The sequence below is a fragment of the Perna viridis genome, chromosome 5 (assembly GCF_037379345.1).
Source record: "Perna viridis isolate PV_CMFRI_1.1 ecotype Kerala chromosome 5, ASM3737934v1, whole genome shotgun sequence".
In the NCBI taxonomy this organism is placed as follows: domain Eukaryota; kingdom Metazoa; phylum Mollusca; class Bivalvia; order Mytilida; family Mytilidae; genus Perna; species Perna viridis.
This window is the reverse complement of record NC_142449.1, coordinates 37,397,469-37,424,724: the sequence shown is the minus strand read 5'-3', so window position 1 is coordinate 37,424,724 and position 27,256 is coordinate 37,397,469. Positions and strand designations below refer to the sequence as shown.

At 31.5% G+C, this 27,256-nt stretch overlaps 1 protein-coding gene across 5 annotated transcripts in view; it reads left to right on the top strand.

Annotated features, from left to right (window-relative positions):
* LOC148617326 (high affinity cGMP-specific 3',5'-cyclic phosphodiesterase 9A-like) overlaps nt 1-25,589 on the top strand; it is a 36,855-nt gene extending 11,266 nt beyond the window's left edge. Inside the window, exons 2-18 of one of the 5 annotated variants that reach the window (XM_088584953.1) lie at nt 1,144-1,214; nt 1,935-2,012; nt 3,652-3,695; nt 6,412-6,466; nt 7,156-7,203; nt 9,412-9,482; nt 9,774-9,882; nt 10,684-10,780; nt 12,724-12,798; nt 14,102-14,188; nt 14,491-14,678; nt 14,878-15,034; nt 16,160-16,276; nt 18,244-18,348; nt 19,013-19,141; nt 19,691-19,768; nt 22,126-25,589. In XM_088584953.1, coding sequence (XP_088441079.1) covers nt 1,144-1,214; nt 1,935-2,012; nt 3,652-3,695; nt 6,412-6,466; nt 7,156-7,203; nt 9,412-9,482; nt 9,774-9,882; nt 10,684-10,780; nt 12,724-12,798; nt 14,102-14,188; nt 14,491-14,678; nt 14,878-15,034; nt 16,160-16,276; nt 18,244-18,348; nt 19,013-19,141; nt 19,691-19,768; nt 22,126-22,155 — 1,539 coding nt within the window. In that variant the 3' untranslated portion in view covers nt 22,156-25,589. Of the gene's footprint in view, nt 1-1,143; nt 1,215-1,934; nt 2,013-3,651; nt 3,696-6,411; nt 6,467-7,155; nt 7,204-9,411; nt 9,483-9,773; nt 9,883-10,683; nt 10,781-12,723; nt 12,799-14,101; nt 14,189-14,490; nt 14,679-14,877; nt 15,035-16,159; nt 16,277-16,698; nt 16,813-18,243; nt 18,349-19,012; nt 19,142-19,690; nt 19,769-22,125 lie in introns of all 5 variants that reach the window. The other 4 variants (XM_088584955.1, XM_088584954.1, XM_088584956.1 and 1 more) reach the window with 4 other exon arrangements.
* The last annotated feature ends 1,667 nt before the right edge of the window (nt 25,590-27,256 follow it).

Sequence of the window (27,256 nt, the reverse complement as noted above, 5' to 3'; positions counted from 1 at the left end):
GCGCCTAATGAAGCTTCTTTACTACAACTACAAAAAAATCCAATGAATAAAACAGGCTTAAACAGTTTTGAGCAGTCAAAGAACGGAATATACCACTCTGTATGTCCTCTGGCAATTTACTTCCATTCCTACGCACAATCGCGCTTGAAAACTCGAAATGTATGGAAACCGTACATGTAGAAATGCCGAAATGTGTTACAGGGTAACAACCACATGGAGAAATAGCTTAACTACTTGCTGCTTTGCAAATTCGAACATAAGATATTTTCTGACTACTATAATATACATTTATCTAAAGTATGTTTTCGTTTTCATGTTAAGCCCTGTTTCTGGTAAACTTTCAATTTTGAATAAAGCTTTATAGACAAAAATTGTTGTTACACAATCTGACGGGCCTTATTCGGCTTCAGTCTTTCAGATCTTGTTATTTTAAAATCTCGTTTTATCAATAGGTCCTTGAGTCTTCAACTACATAAGCACACATGCTTTCTTATAAAATTGCTATTTGACACAATTTATGATTCGATTTCAGGACAGTGATTTGTCATAATGAATTTCAAATAATAGTTGACAGAAATCTCACGGATTGATTTAGAGTGGATTGCGAAAATTGAATGTTCATCGCAAGATCTAATTTTTTTTTAACTTTGAAGTTATAAGGTCAGTGTTCCTAATAGAAACACATGTGATCTGTAAATGAATTACCGGTTGCTATAACACGCAAACTGACTTTTAATTGAGATATTTAACAGTAGTACATTGTCATACAGAAAAGCTGGAAAACGGCATAGATTTTTGATTAAATGACATATATTATGAAAAGTGATTTTCTTCAAACTTTGTTCTTCATTTCTGTTTATTTTGTTTCTGCTATACTTAAACACCATCGTAGATAAAATAGTTTTCCATTACAATGTTAATAGTAAGTGAAGTCTTTCAAATCAACATTGATCATTTACTGTAAGAATGTAAGTAGTGACCTTTGTGTTGTAATAACGGCAGGACAATACAAAAATTAGAGATACATTAAGCAAAACCAACAAAAAACTGTTTCTATGGAAACAAAGACAGATTCATAACTTAGATTACAGTAAATGTTAAAGACAGCAACAATTGTTTTGTTTTTTTTCTGTTTCATTTCAGATTATATTCAGTAGGCATTGCAGTTCTAGAGATATCCACGACCTCATAGCACACGTAGCTGGGGTCGGAAAGTAGGTGCCATTTTTTTTAAATGGATTGTCTACTTGTGTTTAGTCATGCATTTATACCAGTTACATTTAAGTTATAAACCATGGATATTTTTACTATTGTTCCCCTTTTTGTTATGTTTTTGTATGTTGATTTTTCTTTGTTGTTGTTACAAAGATAACTTTGTCCTAACAATTTGTCGTTGTGTATGCATAATAAAGTATACAATTACAGCACTCTGAAAAATTGGCTTTCAATGTAACTTATGTATTTTAAATATTGTTGTACATTCGTAAACATCCAAATTTGCTTCAAACGTTGACTAAGTATCTGCACTTTTGATTTTGCACTATTAATTTTATGAGAATTAACACAATCACAAAGTAAGACATGTCTTCTTACGTAATGTAATACTGCATAATCATATTCAAACATGCTGGTGTCTACCATAGAATCTGATCAATGTCGGCAAGAATTGTAGAATCTACAACCATGTTTAAATATAAAAGTGTATCGATTGAATTATATGTTTGAAATCCCCACAATGAAAATATAATTATTTTAAAGTTAAGACAAAGAGTACGAAGAACCCAATATTCGGATCAGTTTTATGTTGTTGGTGTTTTTGCAAATATAAACAACGCCAAATACAAGCGCAATTATTGAGAATGATGTCACTCCTAACAAAATATATTCCTTGTTTCTATCTATTTGCTGAAGTTCATTTTGCTTGCCCTTTGTAGATTTTGTGAAATATCATTAAAAGATTGCCAAGGCGCTCATGTTCCAGTTGCACCTACAATGCCTGTTAATACAAACGGGTAAGTCCATGATAAAAGCAATAGTGCATATTGAATATGGTGAAAAAGTTCACATTTAGGTGGTAGTACATCCAGAAAACACACTGTGCACAAAAACTGTCACCACATATTTTTCATGTGTTTTCTGAAAATAAACAAAAATGAGAAAAATATATTACCAAGACATAAGAGTAAATTTATGGAAAATACATTGACAAAACCGACCCCTTTTGAACTTTATGGTTGTTCAACGAGTTTATCTAGGTTGAAAATACATTTATATTTCACTGTATACTTTTAAATTTCATATTGTACAAATAAGTTTTTTGTGTGACTTCTGAATAATTAAACAGTTGTATTACGAGTTGTATTACTTTAAGGAGGTAGACCTAAGGTAAGGGACATAACTTATGAGGTCAGTGACATGTTTGCATCACATTCAATTTCACTAAAGTCTTTCAAGCTTTCATTTGAAACAGAATGAAATCAGACCAAGTTACTTTGATGCTTACATCAGATTGATGTAAAATGCTGAATACAAACGTTCCAATGATTTAAATTAGTTGTGTCCAATGCCCTAGGTCTACCTCCTTAAGATGGACACAATAACAGATTTCAATATCAGACCTTAACGTAAGTATTTTTCCTGTGTATCATATGACATGAGTTGGATTCAGGTGAAATGAATACATAATGGCCTTTCCATCAGCTTCGTACGATATCATATGCATAGAACAAGGCTTGGTTAATTGTAAACATTGAACATTTGTACCGTTTATAAATTATTTTTGATGTATTTCTGATGAAAATACATATTTAATCAGATTTATAGAGCTAAAGGTAAGTTTTAAATGACTTGTTCATACGAATAATAACGTGTTAAATTGTCGATCGTTATGTACGAGCATCATTTGATAATATTCAAGCTGACTGATATAATGAAGGCATAATATATTTCTTATCTTAATTGTCGATTTCAAAGTTATACCAAGCAAACTCCAGGCCCATCAGTATTCAATATGTTTTTTTTTATTTTTTTAATCAATTAACTAGACTTATCTTTGTTACTATTCGTTACTTCTTCTTAGACTGTAACTTTTCATCGATCTTATTTGTATTCTTTGATGTAGTTTATTGTTTATAAATTATGCCGTTTAAAAAGTAAAACTAACTACGATAAAGAAAAGTTTTAGCTGTGACAGTTTTAACTGGACAATATACCTTCATTAATTGATTAAATATAAAAATTGTGAGTTATTGAATATTTCGTTTGTAGATCAGCGTCATTATGGTAACTCTTTAAATCCGCTATGTAATTGGGCATTGTAATATCTGAACAATAAGCTAATCAATCTTTAATCTGAAGCTCATAATAGAACAAGAGTAACCAGCCATGTTCTGTACTTTACAACGGTAAATGATCATTTGAAGCTCGAACATCAGATGTCTATATACAATATTCAAGATGATATTTCGTTTCCCTAGCCGAACGATGCATCCCAGGTGCAAAAAGTGCTATGTACAAAGATACCCTTTTCTTTATGTATGCTTTTTTTTAAGAACTGAAAACGTTTCAATCATTTCTAAGAAACGGAGCAATCAGGTTTTTTGAATGGTATATGATTGGAATAACCTAAATATTTATATTTTCTCATTGCAGGTTGCCATATAAAGTAGCTATCAAAGACTCAACGCCATCATCAGGTAAAACAGTAAATTCTGGTTGTATAAACTAAGACAGAGTAATTCGTTACTAGAAAAATCTTTGAGGATTAAGCTAGGACCATTATCGATACTGAAAATTTGAATCTGCAAACATTTTCTGTACGTAACAAGTGAAGTACTTTTATTAAGATTCAACAAAATAATTGTTGATGGTGGGAATAAATGCAGGAACTCTTTTCTCTAGAGATAACCAAATCTGTCACATCAATTAGCAATTTATTGTTATTTCCTTTAATGGTATCACCAATTTAAATCTCACAAGATAAAACGAAAAATACAATAAGTTTTTTTACCACAACCAGATCAAGTTAAAAATGTACAAAGCTCAATAAAGTAAAATATAACATTTAATGAATAAGCACTTTTATGAAACCACTGAACAAATTCATTGTTCTACTTAGTTTTATCATATATCAAGAAGCCGTATTATCGAATGATGCCATTTAAATGGATGAAAGTTTCATCGAAATCTTTTTTATCTCAGCAAAGTTTGACGTCAATAATGTTAAATGTGGTACGGAGAAAAAGCTCAAATAATGTGTTAGAAGTCTTCCATCAAATATTCAAATAGTCATTCGAAGTAGATAGTATCAATTACATTAGACGTATCAAATTTGATTTTTATAGTATCTGAAACATCACGGTCTTCACATTATAAACTAAAACATAAAAATACGGTAAAAAAAGTTATAATAGAGCATAATAACATTTAAATTCTAATAGATTAAAACCACACGAAAGTTGTAATCCTGAAATTGCTGGAAAAGGGAAAACCGTCGACATTCTTTTGTTCAACACCTTTCTAAGTGTCTTCTATAAACGTTAGCCTCTTGTTGAATTTGCTGCTATAGTCATTGTCAAAAAGGCACTTCATCCACTTATATTTTGACTACCTTCTTTTTTTAAATTTCTTTAAGTTTTGTTTGGAAATTCATATGAAAACAACGCATCAATATACTTCTCATTGCCTTTTAAATTAGTCGTATATTGAAGTTACTTCTTACCGATCGATCAAACAAAACCGCACAGTTTTAATTAACAAATGGTTTCTTTGCTATGTCGATGTGACTTATACATAAATGACTTGATTATATCACAATCGTTTACATATATTTAATTATTGTATCGGGTGTTTGGCGATATAAATGTATAATTTCATAGATTGTAATAATTTTATTTTACAATTCTATCATTTATAGATGTCCTTGCAAAACACCGTTGATTATTAAATGTCAAACTGTCTATACGCTGAAACAAACCTATTAAAGGACTAAAACGTTGCCTGAGAGACATTATTGTCAATACATTGTTTTTTGTTTTTTTTGTGTTTGTTTTTTTGTTTTGTTACCAAGTCTCCCATTTTAGTTCATTTCTGCATCATATGGTGTCTTTTTTCTAAGTTTGTTGCCTTTGATCTAGAACCTTTCTATACAAAAAATATTGTAATAGATTTTGGAATGTGCTTGCAAATGGTTGATTTTAAACAAAACCTTACATACAAAGTAACAAAAGCAAATGAGCAACTCGGACTCCACTAAAAACTGGAAGCATGGATCAGGTGCACCGGTAGGGTAAGCGTCCTCTGCTTTTCTAGAAAGCACCCACCGAGTTGCTTATAAAAATTCAAGTCCGGGGTAGACAAACCAGGAAAGGAAAACTATGGCCCGTTGAATAGATCAGTTTTCATGGTGCATATTGATACACCATAACGATCCACGAGTTCATGATAACGACCATAAAACTTCTGTAGTGATAACTTCAATCTTGTAGCAACATAACCCTGTTCCAGAAGCCTATTTGTTAGAGTTCTAGCGCGATACAAAAAGTCTGCGTAGTTTCGGCAAGCTCTGGCATAATGTATGAGTTGTGATATGAACACTCCATACGCAGATGCCGAAGGGATGTTGCCACAGATGAAAGGAAAGTTGACAATTCTGAATGAAAAGTCATCACGTTTGTCGTAAAGTTTGGTCAATAGTTTTCCTTTACCATCGATTTCTAAGTGTAGGTCAAGATATGAAAGTAAAGTTTTTTATTTACATATGTATGAAAGAAAGAGTATTTTAAGAATTTTTATTAATTACTACATTGATTTAAGTTTATGGTAGTAAATACTCTCTGTAATTATAATGTATACCAGTTCTACTTGACAGGGCTTATGTACAGTTGACGTCATAACACAAATTCTAATTCTTACGATAAGATATGGTAAACTGTACATATTTCGTAATTGTTGAAGAAAATGATGATTAGTTGTTTACATCGATTGATTGATTACAAAGACCATAAGGTTGAACCGTTTGGTTGTGCAGTACGTATATTTTTTCAAGACACATATTTTCCGACCACCAACCAAAGGTTCAATTACACGTTTGATCCCTTTATAAAGCTTGTAGGGGAATGTAGAATTTAGTGAATCAACAAAACAAGTCTTTAAATTGCTTATCAAACAAACATGATGTAGCACTCCGGTGTACCTGATGTTACTCTTGGTTTTTAGCCGGAGTTCATATGAATAGTGCTTTATTTTTTGTATTTGCTACATTTTGTATGCATGTATAATTTGTGATTCCGTTTTCACGTTCTGGCCATGTGGTTGGGTTATGACGTTTTCGAATTTTCTCATTGTTCACTCTTCGGTATTGTCTCCGATATATAATTATAACATTTATTATTGGTTTTGTCGCTTTTCTAGGTGATAACGAGGTTATTGCGCAGGTACTGACGACTGTTACGGAACAATTTAACAGGTAATTTATGTTGTAAATACCACGTGATTGCCATTGCTTAATTTTCGCATGAAAAGTGTTAGTTGACGTAGCTGGACAGGTGATATTTGTCAACTGTTTCTGATAAAATAAATGTGATACAATATAATGTTTTGTATCTAATAGTATGAAATACAAAAATATATAAAAATAGATAATAAAACAATTTTCTAAGTGAGAAATCAAAAACGTTTAGTATGCAATTATTAAAATGTTTTTTCTTTCTCTTTTTTTTATAATGATGAAGTATTTTTTTTAATTACACTTGTTTGTACTGATATATTATCTTGGGTGTTTTAAATGCATGTATTATCCAAAATAAGTTTTGTTGCCTGTTTCTAGATTTAGTACAGTTTTGTGCCGTTTATCTCAAGGTTTATCAAGATAATTAACCACATTACTTAAATGAAATACATTTCTTTACTTGTATATCCACTAAATTATTTTTTGAAGTCGTAGAATTAGTTTAATATCGTCTGAAAAGGTCACAATCGATATTGTAAATGTTTCTTTTGTTGTTAGTGAACAGAAAGTCTTTTTCACGCTTGAAAGTACTTTAGATTTACTCCTCGCATATGTATATATAGTCAAGAGAGTAAGATAAAAACTTTCTTTATGGATATTAATAACAAACTTGCTACAATAAGCTTATTTTATCTTTTTGCAAATAGAGGACAAAGATGTCAAAATTGTTCTCAGTCATTCACAGACGGGGGAAAGTGAGTCACTATGCACCAATCATTGTTATCTAGTTGTTTCAAATAAGACATGAAATATCACACACTTGAACAGATATTCCATGTTTGAGTGTTGTTTGCTTATTTCACAGAGACAGTAATCTTTCTTTTTATGCCGCAAGGTCACATGATAATATGGATATGGTCACGTGGTTTACCTACCATGACTGCATTATTAGGTTGCATTGCTGTTACAACAAATACATGTAATTAGTGCATTCTGTATATATTGTTGTAACCCGTCATTCAGTTTCGATACAAAAATAGCGATTGTGACCTTTCCAGTGTTTTATTTTATTAAATTGTTTCTGTTTATTATACCTGCATGACTATTGTATATACAGTAAATGCTAATGATGTATAGAAATCGTGAATACAACGTTTAGCGTTTAATTTCGAATAATAGAAAGGTCTGAAAAATTCCCAACGATGTTAGAACTGTCAAATTTGCGATGTTCGAATCACACGGAGGGAACGACCAAAAATTTGCATCGCAAATTTGACATTTCTAATATCGTCGGGAATTTTTCAGACCTTTCATACGTTTACTTTATCTTCCCTGTATCAATTTGATCCGATGCAGCAGTGTAGCGAATAGAGTCGTCACATTCAGAAACGTATGTATAATATTGATTTGTTGTGACATGCATCATTATTTGATCCTCTATCCTCTATCCTACATAATAACATCTAAATGAACTGTCCCGTAATACCATACATCGTGTACTAAGTTACAGCCCTAGATTAATCCTACGAGGAGGAATGACCCGGCCACTATATATATTTCTATATAGCCTAGCTGGCAAGTGGTCTAGGGCGCTGGACTTTTGTGTTGCCATAGATGTTACAACGGTACGAGTTCGAGTCCCATGGTGGGAACGACCACAAATTTGCATCGCAAATTTGACAGTTCTAACATTGTTGGGACTTTTTCTAGAAGTAACCGATAATATTTAAGAAAAGCGAATCAAAAAGAATTAAATGTTTTAATTTTTATGCCTTGTTAGGGTGCATCTAACTATCTAAACAATAAAATACTTCATTTTCTGACTCCTCCCTTTAACATTCGTTGCCAAAGACACAAATTAGTTCTGTTTTAAATTTAATTTAAAAAAAAACAAAAAAAAACTTTGAAAATCACAAATTTACTTGTATACATTCCATTCATAATTCTATATATAAAGTAAAATATTTGGCAAAATGACAAAAGGGTTATATGAAGACTTGGACGTCCTTACTGCCGCTGTTGATATAAATCGATCAGATTTCCATTTGGAATGTAAGTGTATAAAGATAAATTTTAATTTCTGTATTACCGTTTACAGAATATTTCACGCGTCCCGAATAAGCTTAGACCACACTATCGCCTTTTATGCCAAACCCGAACTTGGAACTTCAACTAATGCTAAGCAGGCATTTGTTAAGTCTAGAAATGGGGATTGAATATCTCCAACTCGCTTGTCGAAATGAAGCTGAGGTGCTCACTAATTTTAATACGCGATCAGTTTCATAATACTTTATCAAAAAATCCAGACGACATATGGCTTTTATTTATTGTTTTCTGACTTTTTTTACACATTTTGTTGACATTGAAACTGTTCAACCTCAAATTTTGACAATGATATGATGTATTATCTCGAAGATATGATACATGCACAAGTGAAGGTTTACTTATGAATAGACGCTTTTCTATTTTTCATGATCATCGGATAGATTTACTCAAGACCATTCCTATCGCAATTTTACAAATGATGTCGACATCCATCATTTGTCAGCCTAAGTTACAAACTGTTGTCGATGTAGTCGTTTTTAACATTATTTTAATTTAATTTCTATTTCTTCTTGTTTTGTTTTGTTTCGATAGTTTCATTTTGATAAAAAATGCAGTATCATTCTCCTATTTTCTCTCATGTTCTTTTAATTTACGCGTTCAATGTTCGCTGTCCTCATGGTCATGGATAATATCTAATGGTATTCTTACTGATGTAAATAACAAATAACCTCTAATTTAATTTCTGATAGCTGATAAACTATTCCTTTCAATGTGAAAATGTAATGTGTAATTCTAATATCTTGTTTTTAAGATGCAACTTGACAATGGTTCTTACTATTTAAAAAAAACAACAGTATCATTGTCATTTTCCTTTGCTTCCAAGTGATAATAAAATCTGCGGTTTTTTTTATTTCCAGAGTATTCAAAATGGAAGATCTTAAATCCGACCTTTCATCTAGACTAACAGCATTGGAACGCAAGATGGAAAGTAAGAAGGGATTATGAATATAATATACTTTATTATCAGGACAGTATTTGAAAAATATTATAACTGTATATGTGTTATTAAAATAAAAACCTATCACATTTTCCGTAATTATCTGTAAGTCATTAGATTGTTCTTAACAAGAAACGTGAACTGAAATGTAAGGGATATTGGTAAACATATGTCAAATCCACAAAACATATTCAACACTAGAGGTAATGACAAACGATTGTAAATACATTGCTGACTCATGCTGGGCATCTTCACATTAATTTATGATACCACTTCTTTCAGTTGAAGGGCTAAAGTCTGTTGAAATAGACAAATGTAAACGAGATATATCTGAAATCAAAGATCAGATTTGGACTGCCCAGAAAAAGTTTGTCGATTTTAACAGAATCAGGTAAGAATATACACAATTTGTTTTCTTTTCAAAACATATAAAAAAAGCTTTGTTATTTTCTATATTTCAGTTTCATATTGTCTGTTGGGAATCATGAAGTAATTCTTCACAGGATATTTGACTTATTCATATACATATTCATATGCATTCTACGATTTTACCCGAAACATTGTTATGTCCATAATTATTTTTTAAGTATCGCATGGGAGGATATAAGAACAATTAATTCATTTACCTCCTTCTAAAGTTTATATTTACTTTAATGTTTTCATTGTTGTATTGACGAAATAATCTGTCTTTATAATGTGATGTAAGTGTTTGATATGTACTTCGTAAATTGTAAATTTCTGTAACTATTTTAATATCATCTCATCTCTCATTCCCTTATTATTATTATTTTTAGTTATAGTCATATGTTGTAGACCTTTTCTGTTTCTTTGTTTTTCTTTTCTTTATTAATTTTTTTTTCGATTTCTCAATTAGCACCGTAGAATTACCGGTAAATCTTGTTTACTCAAATTGAAATAGGCTTTTTGAAAACAAATTCCGTTGTCGGAAGAAAATGTAATGTCTCTGCTAATCTCTCGAACATGAACATGTGATGCAAACGTTCAATCTTTCAATGATATACATTTACTTTCTCTACTTTTTGCCAAGAGATTTAAAAACACATCATTCTTTGTTCATACCTTTTTAATCATCCTCTGCACCATCACCTTATATGTATTTCATGTTTTATGTTACGTAGTTATTATTCTGTTAACATTATTTTGCCATCACATCCATCATTTTGGCTTACAGACCACTCGTATATGGGTATGGCATTGATCCTTTTTACAGTTCTATGAGCGACGAAACTAAAATCAGCTTAAAAAGAGATGTTCCAGCATATCCAAAGGTAAATAGTAAGACATCGAGGTGAATGTGGGGTTTTGTTTTTACCGACATTAAGGCGTGGTTGAGTGTTTACCGACGCATACGTGTGGTTTTGTGATTACCGACGTATAAGTGTGCTTTTGTGTTTACGGACGTATAGTTGCAACTCTAAGTTACTGATGGATATGTATGTAAATGGAATACCAATGCATAAGTGAAGTTACGGCTTTTATATTTACAAAGCAAATTTCGTGCAAGTGTGAAAAATAAATCTCCACTCTATAGAATTAATATTCCGCAGTAATATTTTAAATCAAATAATTTCGTCGTGTGTTTAACGTGCTCGTTCAAATAGTGATCTGCATATTAAAGAGTAATCAATGGAACCAAGATTCTAGCGAATATCAAAAGAATGTAATCCAGTGACAAAGACCAGACATGGAAAACAGACAAACATAACAAAGATTATAAAATAATTAAAATAGTACATACAAAGTAACAAAGGTCAAAGAGCAACTCCGACCAGGTGTACCGGTAGGGTAAGCGTCCTTTGCTTTTCTAGAAACACCCGTCGAGTTGATTATAAAAAAGTCTAGTCCGGGGTAGACGTAATAGAAAAGGAAAACTATGACACAATGAACAAATCAATTTTCATGGTGCAAATGGATATACCGTAACGATCCACGATTTCATGACCATAAAACTTCTGTAGTACTGATTTCAATCTTGTAGCAACAAAACTCTGTTCAGAATTGTAAGACATTTAGAACTATACAAAAAGTTCGATTTATAACTGAACAATTAACAAGGATAGGAGTACTAGTCGTCCATTAAATAATTTAACCCAGTTTTAGCTAAAAGTGTTACTTCTATAACTCAATTGAAAACATCCTATATTGTTGTGTTAATAAATAAGAACCTTTTGTTATTACACATATGTAGGGTGAACAAGTAGAAGGTTATTATTTGAAATTCTCTTCATGCAAGATTGCAGTTTATTACATTTGTTTACAAACATTTAATTTGAGATGAAAAGTACAAAAATAAATTTGAGATGAAAAGTACAAAAATAAATGAAAACTTAGACCAACAATGATACGAGCGCCATTTCAACAATAAATAGAAGTCAGAATTGTAATATATGCTAGTAACAGAATAAATTCTACGATATGCCTATAATAAACCATTAACAAATGGATTGCTCGATAAAGCTAAGACGTTAGGACTTAAAACGTGTAATAGTGTTCGATTGGTGCATATTTGTACCCACCATTTTGTTGATGTGGTGCAAGTAAGAGACTAATTAACTCCTTATATCCCATCTGAATAGATAATTTCCGGAATAATGTCATCACTCCATTTACCCGCGCATTTATTGATTTCGCTTAAACTTATACACGGTTTGGTCCATAAAAATTAAATCACATTTGTTAAGATTTATTTGGGGCTTAACGTGCAATATTAATTAGAGAAAGTATTGCCATCATGGCCGCATGGGTCTGGATCACTGAATAGGGTAAACAAATATGTATCAATTATGGATGACACTGATTTATAAGATTCAGAGTAATAATAGTATAATGTTTACAAAATATTTAATGAAAGGACATTGCTTGTACTGTTAGGTTAAATCTATGAACTCCAAATAAGCCTTGTAACTTCGTAAAACAATAACTCCTTAGTTTTTAAACCTTCATGGAAAACATTTAGATGAATTAATTATTATATCTGACTTGATATCCTTGACATATACTTTAACATCGCTATAATAGTATTCAAAATCCTGGCAATGGAAATACATTTTGTATATTGGATGATTGTTTTTATACAACACGGTGATCCTCAAATAAGTGAAACATAAGTATTTTAATGTATGAATATTTATAAACAATAAACTGCATACATTTAATCACTATTTTACAATCGATTTTTACTGAAAATTAAAACTATCTCATTTTTTTCTAGTATACATTATCACAAGAAACAATAGATTACCTGAAGCAGCCAACGTTTGATATATGGCACTGGGAACCTAATGAGGTATGTAATCAAATGTTCTCAAGATGGTAAAAAATTATTTTCCCTTCATGTAATGGGGTGTGTAATACCTTGCTGAAATATAAGTGGTTCTGCCTTATTATCGGTAATCTATCCTTTTTTTCCTTTAACCTTGTAAGCGGATATTTCTCTATCTCTCCAAAATATCCGTCAAAACATTGATTGTGACATATCTCGTCGGTTATCTGTAGAATTTAGAATGAAAATGACGTCATGTGCTAAAAATGTGTAAGTACAACGGTACTATTATTTCCTATAGGCGACAATAGTTAAACTTATAAAACATTCGCCTCTTTAAAACAATAACGGAGCTATAAAATATTTTTTCTGGTAATATCTTCATTTCCCTTATTAAAAATGTGAGCACAGTCATAGTATAACCCTCCCGTTTCTTTTGGTATTTCATGCAAATGATAATTGTGGTCAAAGTATTCCCCTTTTTTCTGCGAAAGGCACATGAGTTAAAAAAAATCAAAATATGTATATAGAATGGTTTTCAAAACAAATTCAATGCAATTTTTAAAAGTGTAACAATGTTAGAGTCTGGAATTAATAAAACATTTTTGGGGTATCAGCTCGATTTGTCCAATCACGGTGTCTGGAAGTATTTACCTAAGTAGGTTGCACGAAAGGTCAACCTAAAATAATGAGAAATAGTACCGTTCTACCACTATAGCGCGCGACAAAAAGTAGTATAAAATGAATAAGATTACAATGAATCTAAAATGGATGACTGATAAACAGAATAATTATCACTTTCGATTTTGATGCTGACAATATCATGTGGAATATCCCAGTAACTATTATTCTGTATGCAGCATATACACCATCATTATTTACATGTGTAAGAAGGTGTGAAATCCAACATTACGATAAACGCACATGTGAAAGCTATGAAATTTCTTTACTTAAATATTTCATCAATAAACATATCTGATTATTGTAATTTAAAGGATATTATGAAGGACGAAAATATATATAAAGCCTGTAAGGCATAACACCACATTTTACAGCATTTAAATCCAATACTTAATATTTTTTCTCGAGAATTTCATTAAAATGCATTCAGAATGTTGATACAAATCCTGGTTCTACTGTTAATTATCATAAATTTCTAGTTACAAAATCAAGTGCTTCTTACATCAGGTTGTTAGTTTGCTTTCTCTTAGAGTCTGAGATCATGCAAAGCTCGCCTGTTATGTTAATAATTACATTTACTTTCATGATTTTTTGTTCGTTTGTTTTTATATATATCTTAAGCTTATTCTCTATTACATTTTCACAGATGCTTAGTCTTATGGAACATATGTACCATGAACTTGGATTAGTTGCAGAGTTCAATATCAACCCTATTACCTTGAAACGATGGGTTGTAAGTATTCTGCTCTGAATTTTGATATGCATTGAAACGTACAAACTTCGTGAACCTAAGAAACATACTTAAACGGATAATGTAAAATTATCACCGATTGGGTAAAGTTTTATGATGTACATACAATCGTCAGTTTTTATTTTTGTTTTGCTCAGTCTGTTTACTCCAAGTAAACGCCTTATTAACACTCTATATACTTCCTACATCATGTCGTAGATCGAAAATAATCAAAAAAGTTAATCGCCAAAGTGAGGTAACGTACCGGATATTGCTAAGATGTTTCCATTTATTTTACTTTCCAGCTTTGTGTTCAGGAAAATTACAGAAACAATCCATTCCATAATTTCCGGCATTCGTTCTGTGTCACTCAAATGATGTACGGCATGATTAACTTATGTCGGTTATGGGATCACATGTCACGAGAAAGTCTTGGAATTCTCATGACTGCTTGTGTTTGTCACGATTTGGATCATCCAGGATACAATAACACGTTAGTAGACTTATACTGAAAATATGGCATGTATTTTATTGATACAATTGGCTTTTAAACTTCACTTTGTGCAATACTTAAATGAACTTATTAAAACTTGCACAAATTTCTTTCGGTTCTTTCAGTTCACGGTTTGAGAAATGTTATACTATGTCCTTGTGTTTTATTTGTAATCGTTAAATGTATTTTTCTATACCAGATACCAGATAAATGCTCGCACTGAGTTAGCAATCCGATATAATGACATTTCACCATTAGAAAATCATCATTGTGCGGTGGCCTTTAAGATTTTATCTAATCCAGAGTGTAATATATTCGCAAACTGTGACAAAGAAACCTTCAAGAGAATTAGATCGGTAAGTATGAAGCGTGACAAACAACTGTTGATACATAAGTTTAATATTTCAAATCCGAGAAACATCATTTTTGTGTCATATAGTCATTCCCCTGCTATATTTTTGTAAGTTTTATATTTGAGACCGAAATGAATCGTCGTTTTGTCTTTTGTCTAAATAGTTTCTGTCTTGGTCTTTTTACAAGTACTTCAAATTTATATGCATATATTAAACTGTCTAATAGCTTTCAAATTTGTTGTTGGTAAGTGTTTTAGAGAATATAGCATATGCAAGATATCAAATTCTTCATTTACAACTTTTAAAATGTATGTAGTTCTTGCAGTGAAATAAAACATTCCTGAAATAAGTAGAAATAAGACTACACGATTAACTTTATTTGAACTGTTCACATAACCTGTTCTGTATATTTGAATTGACAATTAACACAAAAACTTGATATACGAATTCGAAAAAAAAATATCCGTAATAAAAAGCTAAAATCGTCGATCTTTTTCAGTCACTTCATATACATTTTTACAAGAGCTCGATTTTGCAGTGGTTAGAAGCTTACTAAACACTTTCTTTTAACATTGTATTCATGTTACAATTTACAACAATAATATGGTTGTCTCCAATGTGATATTCCAATAATGTATGTATCCTTGTGTAAATTTTAAGCAATTAGGACATTAAGACTTCCATTTGAAGAGATGTACATTCTATGGAACGGTAGCACATAAGATAATCCAAAACCGTTGAATTTAAATTGAGAAAAAATATATCTGAAAAGTACTTTTAGGACGCTATTAGTGATGTTTATGGCGCATTGTTAACAGAATTTATATCCTGTTTTCGGTAATAATAGAGTAGTGTGCTTAATTGTTTCATTATAATGTTTATATATAGTAAGGTATTTCTATTTGTGAATATGAAGTTCGATTAATTACATGTTAACGACTTGGTCGAATTGATAATTCAGATTGGATACAATCAAAAACAAATTATCAGTTTCATAGGTAGATTACATTATTTTGTAATTGAAAAGTGTTTTTGTTTGGTAATTGTATTTAAATGAGAATGCGGGTAGGTATTGTTATTATTATCAACTGACATCATGATATTCTTATCGTAATTGTTGCTATATAGGGAATGACAATGTTGATATTAGCAACTGACATGGCGCGGCACGGTGAAATAATGGACGGCTTTAAGGAAAAGCTCGAACTTGGATTTGACTACAGCAAGAAAGACCATATGGATTCGGTAAAACGATGCGAATACTTGAATGTTATATTTCCAAACTTACAATGGTGTTATCTATTGTGATGAACCATTGTTGATGGTCCTGATGTTTGTCTCTGTTATGACATTGGAGTTGCTCTTTTATTGTAGCAGATGTACTATCATGAGATAATTCTGAACAAGTTTCTTCCAAAATTAAGACGTAGATGAAATTACTTTCAACCAATTTCATTTAAAGAACTTAGATGAAAGATAGAAATCCCTAGAATTGTTTCGGTACGTCCACAAATTTGAAGTTATAATAGGTTTGAAAGGTCTCATGGTATACTTCAACTTCAATACAATAGTGACGTACCATCATGTCTGATGTAATTGTATATATTACTACGCTCCTGAGTTTTCTAATTTTTGTTGTATGGCTTGTCTTTCTCTTTCGTCTTTAGGAGATTACTAGTCTGATTCTAGCAACGGATATGGCAAGACATAAGGACATATTAGAGGCTTTTAAAAGTAAACTTGATAATTTCGATTACAAGATAACGGAGCATAGCCTGGCGGTAACTTTTCAAGACTGAATTTGACACAGTTTTAATTTTCGTTTTCAATTTTGCTATTATTTGGTCATTATACTTATTTTAACATTTCTAGAATAGTAATAGCACTATTTGGTTTACCTCGTTTGCATGCATATATTTATTTTTTAGCATTTTATTCTGATTATTTATTGCAACAGGTCCATTAACGTATAAACAGGCATGTAGTCAAGTGAGATAGGAAAAAAGTCTTCCATCGAAACATTGTTGGAATTGCAAGACCTTCCATTTGTATATAATACAAGCCAAATGCTCTTAATTTCTAACATGTTTTAATAGTATCTTATCATCGTGCGGACCTCATTTTAATATACGGTCACTTTGCTTTACCATTTTTTCAAGAAATATCATATTCTACTTAAAATTTAAAACTTTAACAGTAGTCAGATGGCAATAACTTTATCAATAAATAATGATTAGAGCCATTTTAATTATTTCATCATTTTATGAATAAAGCCCAATCTTGAGAACAGTTTGATCTCTGTACCTCGTAAGTGTCATCTTGATATCCATTATCTCTTTTGCGCCTATGTTTTATTTTTCTGTTTAGTATTGTAATTGTTGTATGCAATATTGTTCATAATATAAATGTAAACATACACTACAAGACAAAATGATGATTGATTTGACAATCCACAGTCGCTTTTTGTCTAATGTCTAATACAGACACAAAACAACGTTTTTCCTGACTGTGAAAAATACATTTTGTTTCCCCCAACGATAAAAAGTGTTGCCTCATGCTTTGTCAATATAAACAAAATTAAATGTTAGGAAAACATGTTTTGGCTATATAAACACATTTTGGTCGAGTTGTCAAAATATGTCTATGTCAACGCTTATTGGGTTGTTTTAGACGAAAATTATCTACATCAACACTTTTATGGTTTAGTTAGACAAAATATGTCACCTCAAACAAAACAAAACCGTTGAAGTACACATTTAGTGTCCTACTCATCACCAGATTTGCTTTGATGTTTTCAGATTGTCTATTTACAACACATTTTTGTGTTGAATTCAACAATTGTGTTTTAATGGATATTTTAAGTGTTGATATGGTCAAAATATGACTTAGTAAAACAAAATGAGCGTTTAAGTAGATATAATTGTTTGCCATAGTTATATTTGACTGTGCATGGTCATTACAGTCATTTTTGTAGCCATCAGTGATAGTAATTTTCGCGGTGTACTGACTTTGAAAACTTTAACAAAGACTTTTTCATTATTTTTATTAACCTTTCAAGTCAATAACTCGTTCAAATAAAAACGGTAATGTTTTCGACTCTCTTGTTGCATTTACATCAAATAGTTTCATAATTTTGATTAAGTAATAAACAAAAGATTGTATCTTCACCAACATTTTTTTCTATAAATAATCTTGGTTATTGTCATTTGTAGTTGAAAATGGTATTAATTAAAGCATGTGATATATCAAATGAAGTAAGACCAATGGAAGTGTCCGAACCTTGGGTGGATTGCTTGTTGGAGGAGTATTTTAATCAAGTATGTATTTCCATTGAGGGTTTTTTTATTTTGATGCATTATGACAAAGACCCAAATAACCTTACTCTTGTAATAATTAAAGAATAATGATGTGTATGCTGCACAGGGGCGGATCAAGGATTTTAGATTAGGGAGGGGGCATATTAAAAAATTGAGGTTAAATTTTTGCAGTACTCTTCTAGAGTGGGTGAAATGTCGATATCTTTTGTGGTAAAATTAGCGAGAAGTTAAAGTTTCAACCTAAAACCGCCTAAATCTACCCCTGACAACCCATACTTTGCACATTTTTGGGGCGCAAGCCCGCCATGCCCCCGCCTGAATCCGCCCCTGCTATATGGTAATAGTTTGCCATATAGTAAAAGAAATATAACACCATTTCTTTCAACAAAATTCATTTTTTTATCTCATACCATTGTCTCTCTCCAATAAATTGTGTGTGAATGGCATATTAAGAGCTTTCTTGCAGCTTTTAACTACAAAAGTGGTATTTTTTAGATAAAGACATAAGACTTTTGTACACAAGGCATGAAAATGCATTTAAACAATACATATCTACGAACTCTAACGGACATTTTTGGGGAAACTTTAAAACTAAAAATGACGATTTCAGTTTTAACTATGCGTTGATATTTAACAACATGCATTATGCATTTCTTATTCTTAGTCTGATAGAGAGAAAAGTGAAGGACTGCCTGTAGCACCGTTTATGGATCGCGACAAAGTCACGAAGCCAACAGCTCAAATTGGTTTTATCAAATTTGTACTGATTCCTATGTTTGAAACTCTAGCAAAGGTATTGACTTACATTGTATAAGAATAGGTTCATATGTACTGATTATTTCTCATTATTGTGTCAGTTCACGAACAAAGCTATAAATGAACGAGTTAGTCTTATGTCAAGAGATGCTTCATTTTTTTATATAACAAAAACAGTGAAGCTTTATTCCATTATTGCTTTTGTTACTTTGTATTTTGATTTTAGATACTATATGTTCTTTGTTGTGTCTGTTTTCCATGTCTGGTCTTTGTCCCTGGATTACATTCTTTTGATTACCGCTATAACCTTGGTTCTTTTGGTTGCTCTTCCATGTATTGTACATGATAGAACCTCATGGTGATGGATTTGCCTTCCTATTTCGATAGGTTTGATTTTGAGTTTTTGTATACCATCAGTTTTTGGATTCAGATCCTCCTATGTATTTGATTCTGATGTTGCTGGTGACATTTTACTCCTTAATACACATGTACAGCACATCGACCTTTGCAATATTAATATGATTGTTACTTTTGTTTGTCTTGAATATATTTTCTGTTCATTTCACAACCAAATTCTTTACTTCAGCTTTTCCCGATCTTAGATGAAACAATGGTTGAACCTCTGAGAACAGCCAGAGATAGATATGAAAGCATGAAGCAGCAGGTACTGACATGTATGACGAAAAAGAGCATTAAATCTAGCGGTTCCATCGGTGACAATGTAATTACGGTAGTCCCCTTACAGCATGCAGTATTTGTGATCATATAAATGGCATGATGATATTGTACCATCTGTTTACTACTGAATAAAAACGGAATTCAAACACGATACCTCTTTTTGCACTACCTTATTTGGTAGACAGTCTAACGAAAAAGTTTATGCAAAATTTTAAAAAGTGCATTTAATTCAAAATAAAGCTGTCCATACATCTGATTTTCCCAAAATTATTTTTACTATTTGTAATAGTTTAAGATTTTTTCTTTTCTCTAGAATTTCTTTTGATTACAATTGGACAGTTTACTGATGACAAATGGAAGAATGAATGTCGTTGTAGCATTTGAAAAAATTATGTCTTACCCAGTAATACTCTGAAATGTCGTATAATAGGTAGAGGAAATGTAATCCTTCGAAAGAGATCACTGTAAAAAGATATATTTCAGAAATATTTTCAAACTAGCATAAAACTTTTGTTTGCAATTACTCTTGTTCAGTTTTGTGCACTTGTTTTAAGTTACACTTTATTCAAATTAAATTAATTCAGTTGAAAAAAAAACATTTAGCATTGTCACCAGTTTTGGTAAAACGAAATCAGTCGAGTTCATAAAGCATTTCTAGCAGTAGCTGTAAACTTTACTGATTGGATTTCTATTTTATCCAATATTGATCATTTCTATCATTAACTTCGATTGGGTAGCCATCTTTGTTTCCTCCATGCAAATATATTGAAACTATATCAGTATGATAAATCTGAATTTTTTTTTTGAAGTTTTTATTCACAGACAAAAACATATATAAATATTAATAAGCATCTGAACCCTCTTAAATTGATATAAAGCCCCGTGCAGGTCCGGATGTCAAAAGAATAGGCCTGAAGCAGCGCTAAGCTTGTCGATCGTAAAAGGTGACTGAATAGTGCTGAGAACTAGGCCACTGAGCAACAGGGTTGTGCACCCCATGAGGTAGAATGGGTTACCCCTGGCGTATTACATGCTGGGGTTGTTAAGCTATAATACGGAAAACCTGACCGCAAACTATAGTGATGCACCGTGTTGGGAAAGATGCCACGTTCCTCGCACGTTAAAGAACCCTTCTTTGATATTCGATAGGAGTAGGAACCTTTGCGCTCCGCGCAGGAGGCTAAATTGCGCGACCCTACCCTTCCCTCCCTTTTTCTAGTGGCAATCAAAATTTGTCGGCCTTGTTATCCTTGTGTTCCATACCTTTTTTCATTTCATCATCATCATCATCTCATGTTCATTTTATAATCCATATCATGTCGCCTGAATATAGCTGAAATATTTCTGCTCGGGCGTTAAACCCCAATTGCCAATAACCATTAAATTGATATATGGTTATCAGGTATTTAATCATTTATAATGTGTTTTACTGCTTACCCGACCAGAGCACTTTGTTCATGCTTCTTTCAGTGAAGTGTTCGCTCCTGAATTGTTTGTGTATATCCTTGACGTAAGGCTGGCGGCACTTAATGACAAGCATGTCTGGTTAGTGTAATGAACCCTGGCGAAAATGTTCCATTTGTGACGTATTTATGCACCAGCTATTTTTATCATTGTTTAAATAAGTTCCGGTTTTCCATTTGCATAACATGGATATAGCAAAAACTTTTTGTAGAGGTATTCCTTCACAGGATAATGTACTACTCATGAGAATCATGTGGTTTGCATCATATGTTTATCATATGAATCGAACACCATATGATAATCACGTTTCAGTTAACATATGGGTATCCCATGATTAGCATCTGAAAATTTGTTCAAGCCAAAATTAACATATGAGAATCATATGATAATCATATGACTATTACATGTTAAATATCATATGATTATCATATAAATCGATCACCATATGATTATCATAAGTGGCACATTTGGCTGTGTACTAAGCTACTTGATGAATCAAGTGAATTTTAGAGACACGTCCACAAGAAATCCCATTTACCATTTTTTTTCGATAAACATCAATGAAACTTGCAGTTAAATAGATAATGGTATTGGTCACCTACTGTATTAATTATTTTTTTTATTTCAATAAACTTCAGTCGGGATTTCCAAAATTCGTGTCGTATGGGCTTTTCTATATACTTAGATACTGATTCTTATTTTGTCTGTGTGTAATAAGGGCAGCACATTGTAGCTTTGTTTTTGCTTAGTAATTCTAGTTTTGATATGTTTTCTCACTTTTTCTGCTTTAGAATCTCTCGTGTTTGGTTGTTTCTATTTTAGAAATGAATATTGTTTCCGGTAGAGCTTTTTTTGATTTTGCTTTGTTCCATATTACAGAGTGGCCAAGACGAACAAGAGAAGAAGTAAGTCATCCACATGGAAGACCAATATCGTCAGAAAAAACGTTTTGACACACTGCTCCTGGTACTCAAATAGAGGCTCATCAAAGATACAGTGATACAAGTTCGTTGAAACATTTTTGACTTTCTTTCAATTACTCCATGAAGAACTTTGTTCTTTTTTTCTCATTTGTTTTGCCTGTTTTTGTCAGTTTACTATGTGTTTGTTTTGAAAAGTTAAAAATTAAAGGTCTTAGTTGCATAATTTTAAATCAATAACGTTTCTAATGTTGTTTTTTTTAAAGATATATAATTATTTTGAGACTTTTTGTTTTGGGAAGTATTTTTATATCATCATTGAAGTTTTTTGTCTGTAGAACTTGAGGTTTCCTAAATATCAAAATAGAAAATTCATTTTCATGTTTAACCATTAACTTGTTTTCAAAGAAGGGGTAACTTTCTAAATCATGTTGACAATTCAAAATCCTTATTTCTCATTATTTCGTATATAGGTTGATAAAATGGCCGCTAAGTATCTAACGTCATTTTCTTTCGCATTTTTAACTGACTTTTAAAAACGATTAATGACTGAACTGAATGTAATTACAGTTGATTTTATTCTTAAATTGACAATTTCTAAATATTAGTAGTAGTCATTATACCACTATGAGCATCTATTTTGACGTTGGATTAATACCGTCTCCCTATTTTCTTCCGGTTAATTGATAATGGTCTCTCACAGTTCTAATTCTAAGAACTGCTCATTTCACCACCATAGCTGTTAACAACGTCATTGGTACAAATCATTTATAACACTAATGTCAACATTTTACACCATTACCAAAATATAACTGATTGAATGCGATAATTATGTCAATAATGAGGTTTTAAAACACAAAATGAGTGGAAAACCCTTTCCAAATCCATCCTTTATTATCACACAAATGGGCCTTAATGTTTGACGTAAGGATTGGTGGGAAAAGCTATAACATGCAAAGTGGCTGTGGAGGAAAAAAATCGGATAAAGATACCAAATTTGCTGAAATATCATCGTGTATTAAAAAAATGTGTAAATTGTAAGGTTTGCAAATATATCACCAGTTAAAATCGATTGAAGCAATGAGCTTAAGTTGAACTGCCCATTGGCCAACGATATGTACCATAAATATGCTCACTTTTTTTCCTACAGTCATGTCCTCGTTGTATGCGCATGACGACACTCACTTTCGATTTTAGTCTTGCATATATCCTTTTAGCCTTGAACACGTGATAATGATTACTTTGCCATAGTCATCATAGATAACATGCTTTCGAACAAATCTCGTGTCCTACTATGTTATTGTCACAATCGAAAAGTGGGCAGTACATTAGAATCACCTTGTCCGTCCGTCCGAATTTCGTCGCAAATATTTCGACTCTCAATGGGTGTATTGATTTCAAATTTGGCATGTAGCTTTATATAGATAAGGCATATATTTTGTACTTTCTGTACGATTGGTGGTAACTTAGTACGACAGCGCGTGCAACTTCAATCTTCATTAAATCAACTGTTCGATTAATATTTCACAAATGCAACGTGCCAACAGTAATATAGAAGAGTTTTGTAATATTTTGATACTCTTCTCAAATTTATGATTAGATTGAATATTATCTTTGCCAAAAGTGAATTTAAGTAGCAGTCTTTATGAAAATCAGACAGTAGGTGATCCATGCTTGTCAAAGACCCACTGAATTCTGTTTTGTTTTTTATTCATAAATAATTACTGATCACGTAATCAGTCTTAGTATTTCATTTGTTGTTGTGCTTTTGAGATAAAAATTATATAGATTATATATTAAATTTGAACCTTGCGAGTTTTCGTTCTTGATTTGGTTTAATTTGGTTGATAATAGTGGGAGATGAATGTATGATTTTCTAAAAAGTGCAGATCTGAATACAGAAAGGGCTATTGTTATGTAAAAGTGGAGCAGATGTAGACTGAAAAAAAAACTTTGTTTGGTGGGTTCATCTACACCATGAATCTATGTATCATTGGCAGTGTCTGAATTTTATATGGACTTGTATTTAAGTCTATGCACTTCCTATATGAAGTAATAAAAATTTAACACAATTACGACGCTATTGTTTACTAAATTAACAAAATATGTTGTTCTATATTCATATAATGTTATATATGATCTGTCTTTGTCAGGTGATATAAGATATTAACACATCATGGTAGATAACTGTAAAACAATATATTTTCTTACGTCGCAATGAGATGATTTTCGTTTTTTTTCCAATGCTTTCCATTTTGATAAATTACTGGATGTTAATTTATATATTCAGGATAATTATTTCGACGTAAAAAAATGTTTTAAAAGGACAATGATCGCAACGAAAACAATTATCGAAATTACCAATATTGAGCTTCAGGTTATTACTTTGTCTTAACGAATACATTTATACTAGATACTCTACAGGCATAATAATGAAATAAAATAGATTGAATTATCCAATAACTTTCTCTATAAGTTCACAAAAAATTATTACATTTTTTTATGAATTCGAAAAATATCTTCAAATTTGTGTTTTTTTACAAAGTGTTAAGAACACTTCCATTTTTTATTATTTTTTTTTTTTTTGGGAGATTCCTTGTTCCTTTTAAAGAATGGCATATTTAAGTAATATTTTTGCCACTTTGTATTTTGATTGTTTTATAATTTCGGATGAGCATGTACGAAAAAGTAAATAACTAATGGAAATATTGCGTTGACATTTACTGTATTTTGTTGCTAATATGTTGCTAAAGTGAAACACTCCTGTAGCTGTGAAAAAACATTTTCTGTCTCAAAATTAAAATATATAGAAATATTCAAGTTCACAATCCATACTTATTAATAGCTGAAGATTTTCTTGGTTACAACCAATGTTATATTTTTCTACTTAACACATTCATCGAATAAGCTCTACATTCATTATGGCAGGTGTATAAGAGTATTTGTTTTAACATTCTGCGTTTCTTTGTTTAAAAAAACTTAAGTCAATATAGAGTCATGGTTGATATTTTGTCAAATTACAAAACTCAATGTAAATAATAATCATATTAATGACTTTGATGTCATCGGTATTAGAAACATTATATTGGTAAAAAAATAATTATATAATGCTGCGATCTGTAGCAGTTTCGTTATTTTTGTTTCAACGGTAAAACTATTTAATCCAAAATCTCTTGAGGTCTATAATTTTGCGATGTTTTGATTTAATTAGATATAATAGACTGATGAATCCATTTGAACTGAATTGTGGTTACAGAGAGTCCGATACCAAAAGTGTCTTGGATTAAATATGTTTCAGTGTGTTTTCTATACATTCCGTCCTTCCTTGTAGTACCCCAATGATTTTGTTGATACGCTCGTGCTCGTTGTTAAATGTTTGTAACTTTTTAAATTAAAATGAATTATTAAATAGCTTTTAAACAATTGTTTGTTTGAATTTTGTTGTTTTACCGTTTATGACTGTTTACTACTAACATATGATAATAAATCCACCAAAATACAGAGAAAAATCCATCCAATGCATTTTATTAGAAATTACTATTTAATTTAACTTTAAATGAAACTTTGCATGATTTTTTTTTTTTAACTGCGACCGTTGATATTCACTTCCGCTTACTCCTCGTAATTCTAAATACAGTAATGTTAGTCGAATCTGTAAAACGCCTCGAGTTTTTCACTACCGAACACTGACTTTTGATTGTGCCATGTCTAGTGTTATATTTCACCCAAACTGAATGATGTAAGTTTAATCATATGTATATAAAAATGAATTGTCAAGTAACGAAGTAAACACATTGTGTTACCAACAAACCTCAGTCATTCTGTCGGGTTACTATCATCCATCGGGACCTAGTCAGAATGCATGTTAGAGATAAATGCGGCATTAATGTTAGTCAATATGGTGAAGATTAGGATGCTGTAGTGCAGTACTTGGTAATTTCCTGGTATTCAATTGAAAAAAGAAATAAATGCCATGCCATTTTACTTTGATTCCTGCACTATAAAATCATGAAGACCGAGTTACTGTTTTTGTAATTGTTTTATTTCCTAAATCCAGGCCACGCCAATCATATTAGATTCAATCAAAAAATACTTGTGTGTGTTAAAGTTTAAAATCGAATTGCTCAGTTGATTTAAGGGTGTTTTTTTTTAATTCTTTTAATTGCTGTCTCTTGTCCACTATATGAAACTCGTTAGTTCCTCTTTATTATATATAGACAAGAAAATCTCTTTTATAACGCTTCTACTAAGTAGTATTGAGAAAGAGGCTCCCGTAACAATTGCTACATATACATGCAATCAATAAACCTGTTCATTTATTCTTAAATTTAAAGAGAGGGACTTGCAGCAAGATTAGAAATTCGCGTATTTTAGGCTTATAAAAATAACGTGGACTACGTTTAACACGGAAAATTCACCATCCTACTTTTCTTAGAAGATAATTTAAACCTCGATATTAGGCTCTATGCAGTGACAACCAGTAAATTATTTTGAGTATAATGTCACCGTATTATAACAAACCAATATTTGACTGAGTCAGCCTTGGTATATCTTAAGATACAGTCTTTTTTCACATGACGTTATTAATTTTATAACGGAGATGAATCAAGTAATGACAAAACAGACAAAACGGGACAGAAACATAAATCTTCCAAATCGCTAATCGTCAAATATTCACTGTCACTGATTTTGATATGCAAATACATATGACCCATAAAGTCTTGTGACTAACCTCGTGCCTGAATCGGAAACTGGGTAATGTTCAAAGCTAACTGATCATTTCATGTAAACTTCCCGTTCTCATTCAAGTAAGAAATATACGTAGAACACACGTGTGTGATGTTTAAGGAGTACATTTATCTCGTATGAATCTAGAACCATAACAAGTGGCGGTGAACACAGCGAAGATCTGCTGGATTATGTGGCGCATAACTACACATTAATCCATTGCAAATCATATGCGAGTATTAAATGCAGAAATTACGAGTGCAAGAAGTCGCTAACACTATTAGCGACTTATAAAAAGTAATTAACAACCAAAACAAAATGCATTAGAAACTATTTTCCGGACACCATTAACTTACTCCTAA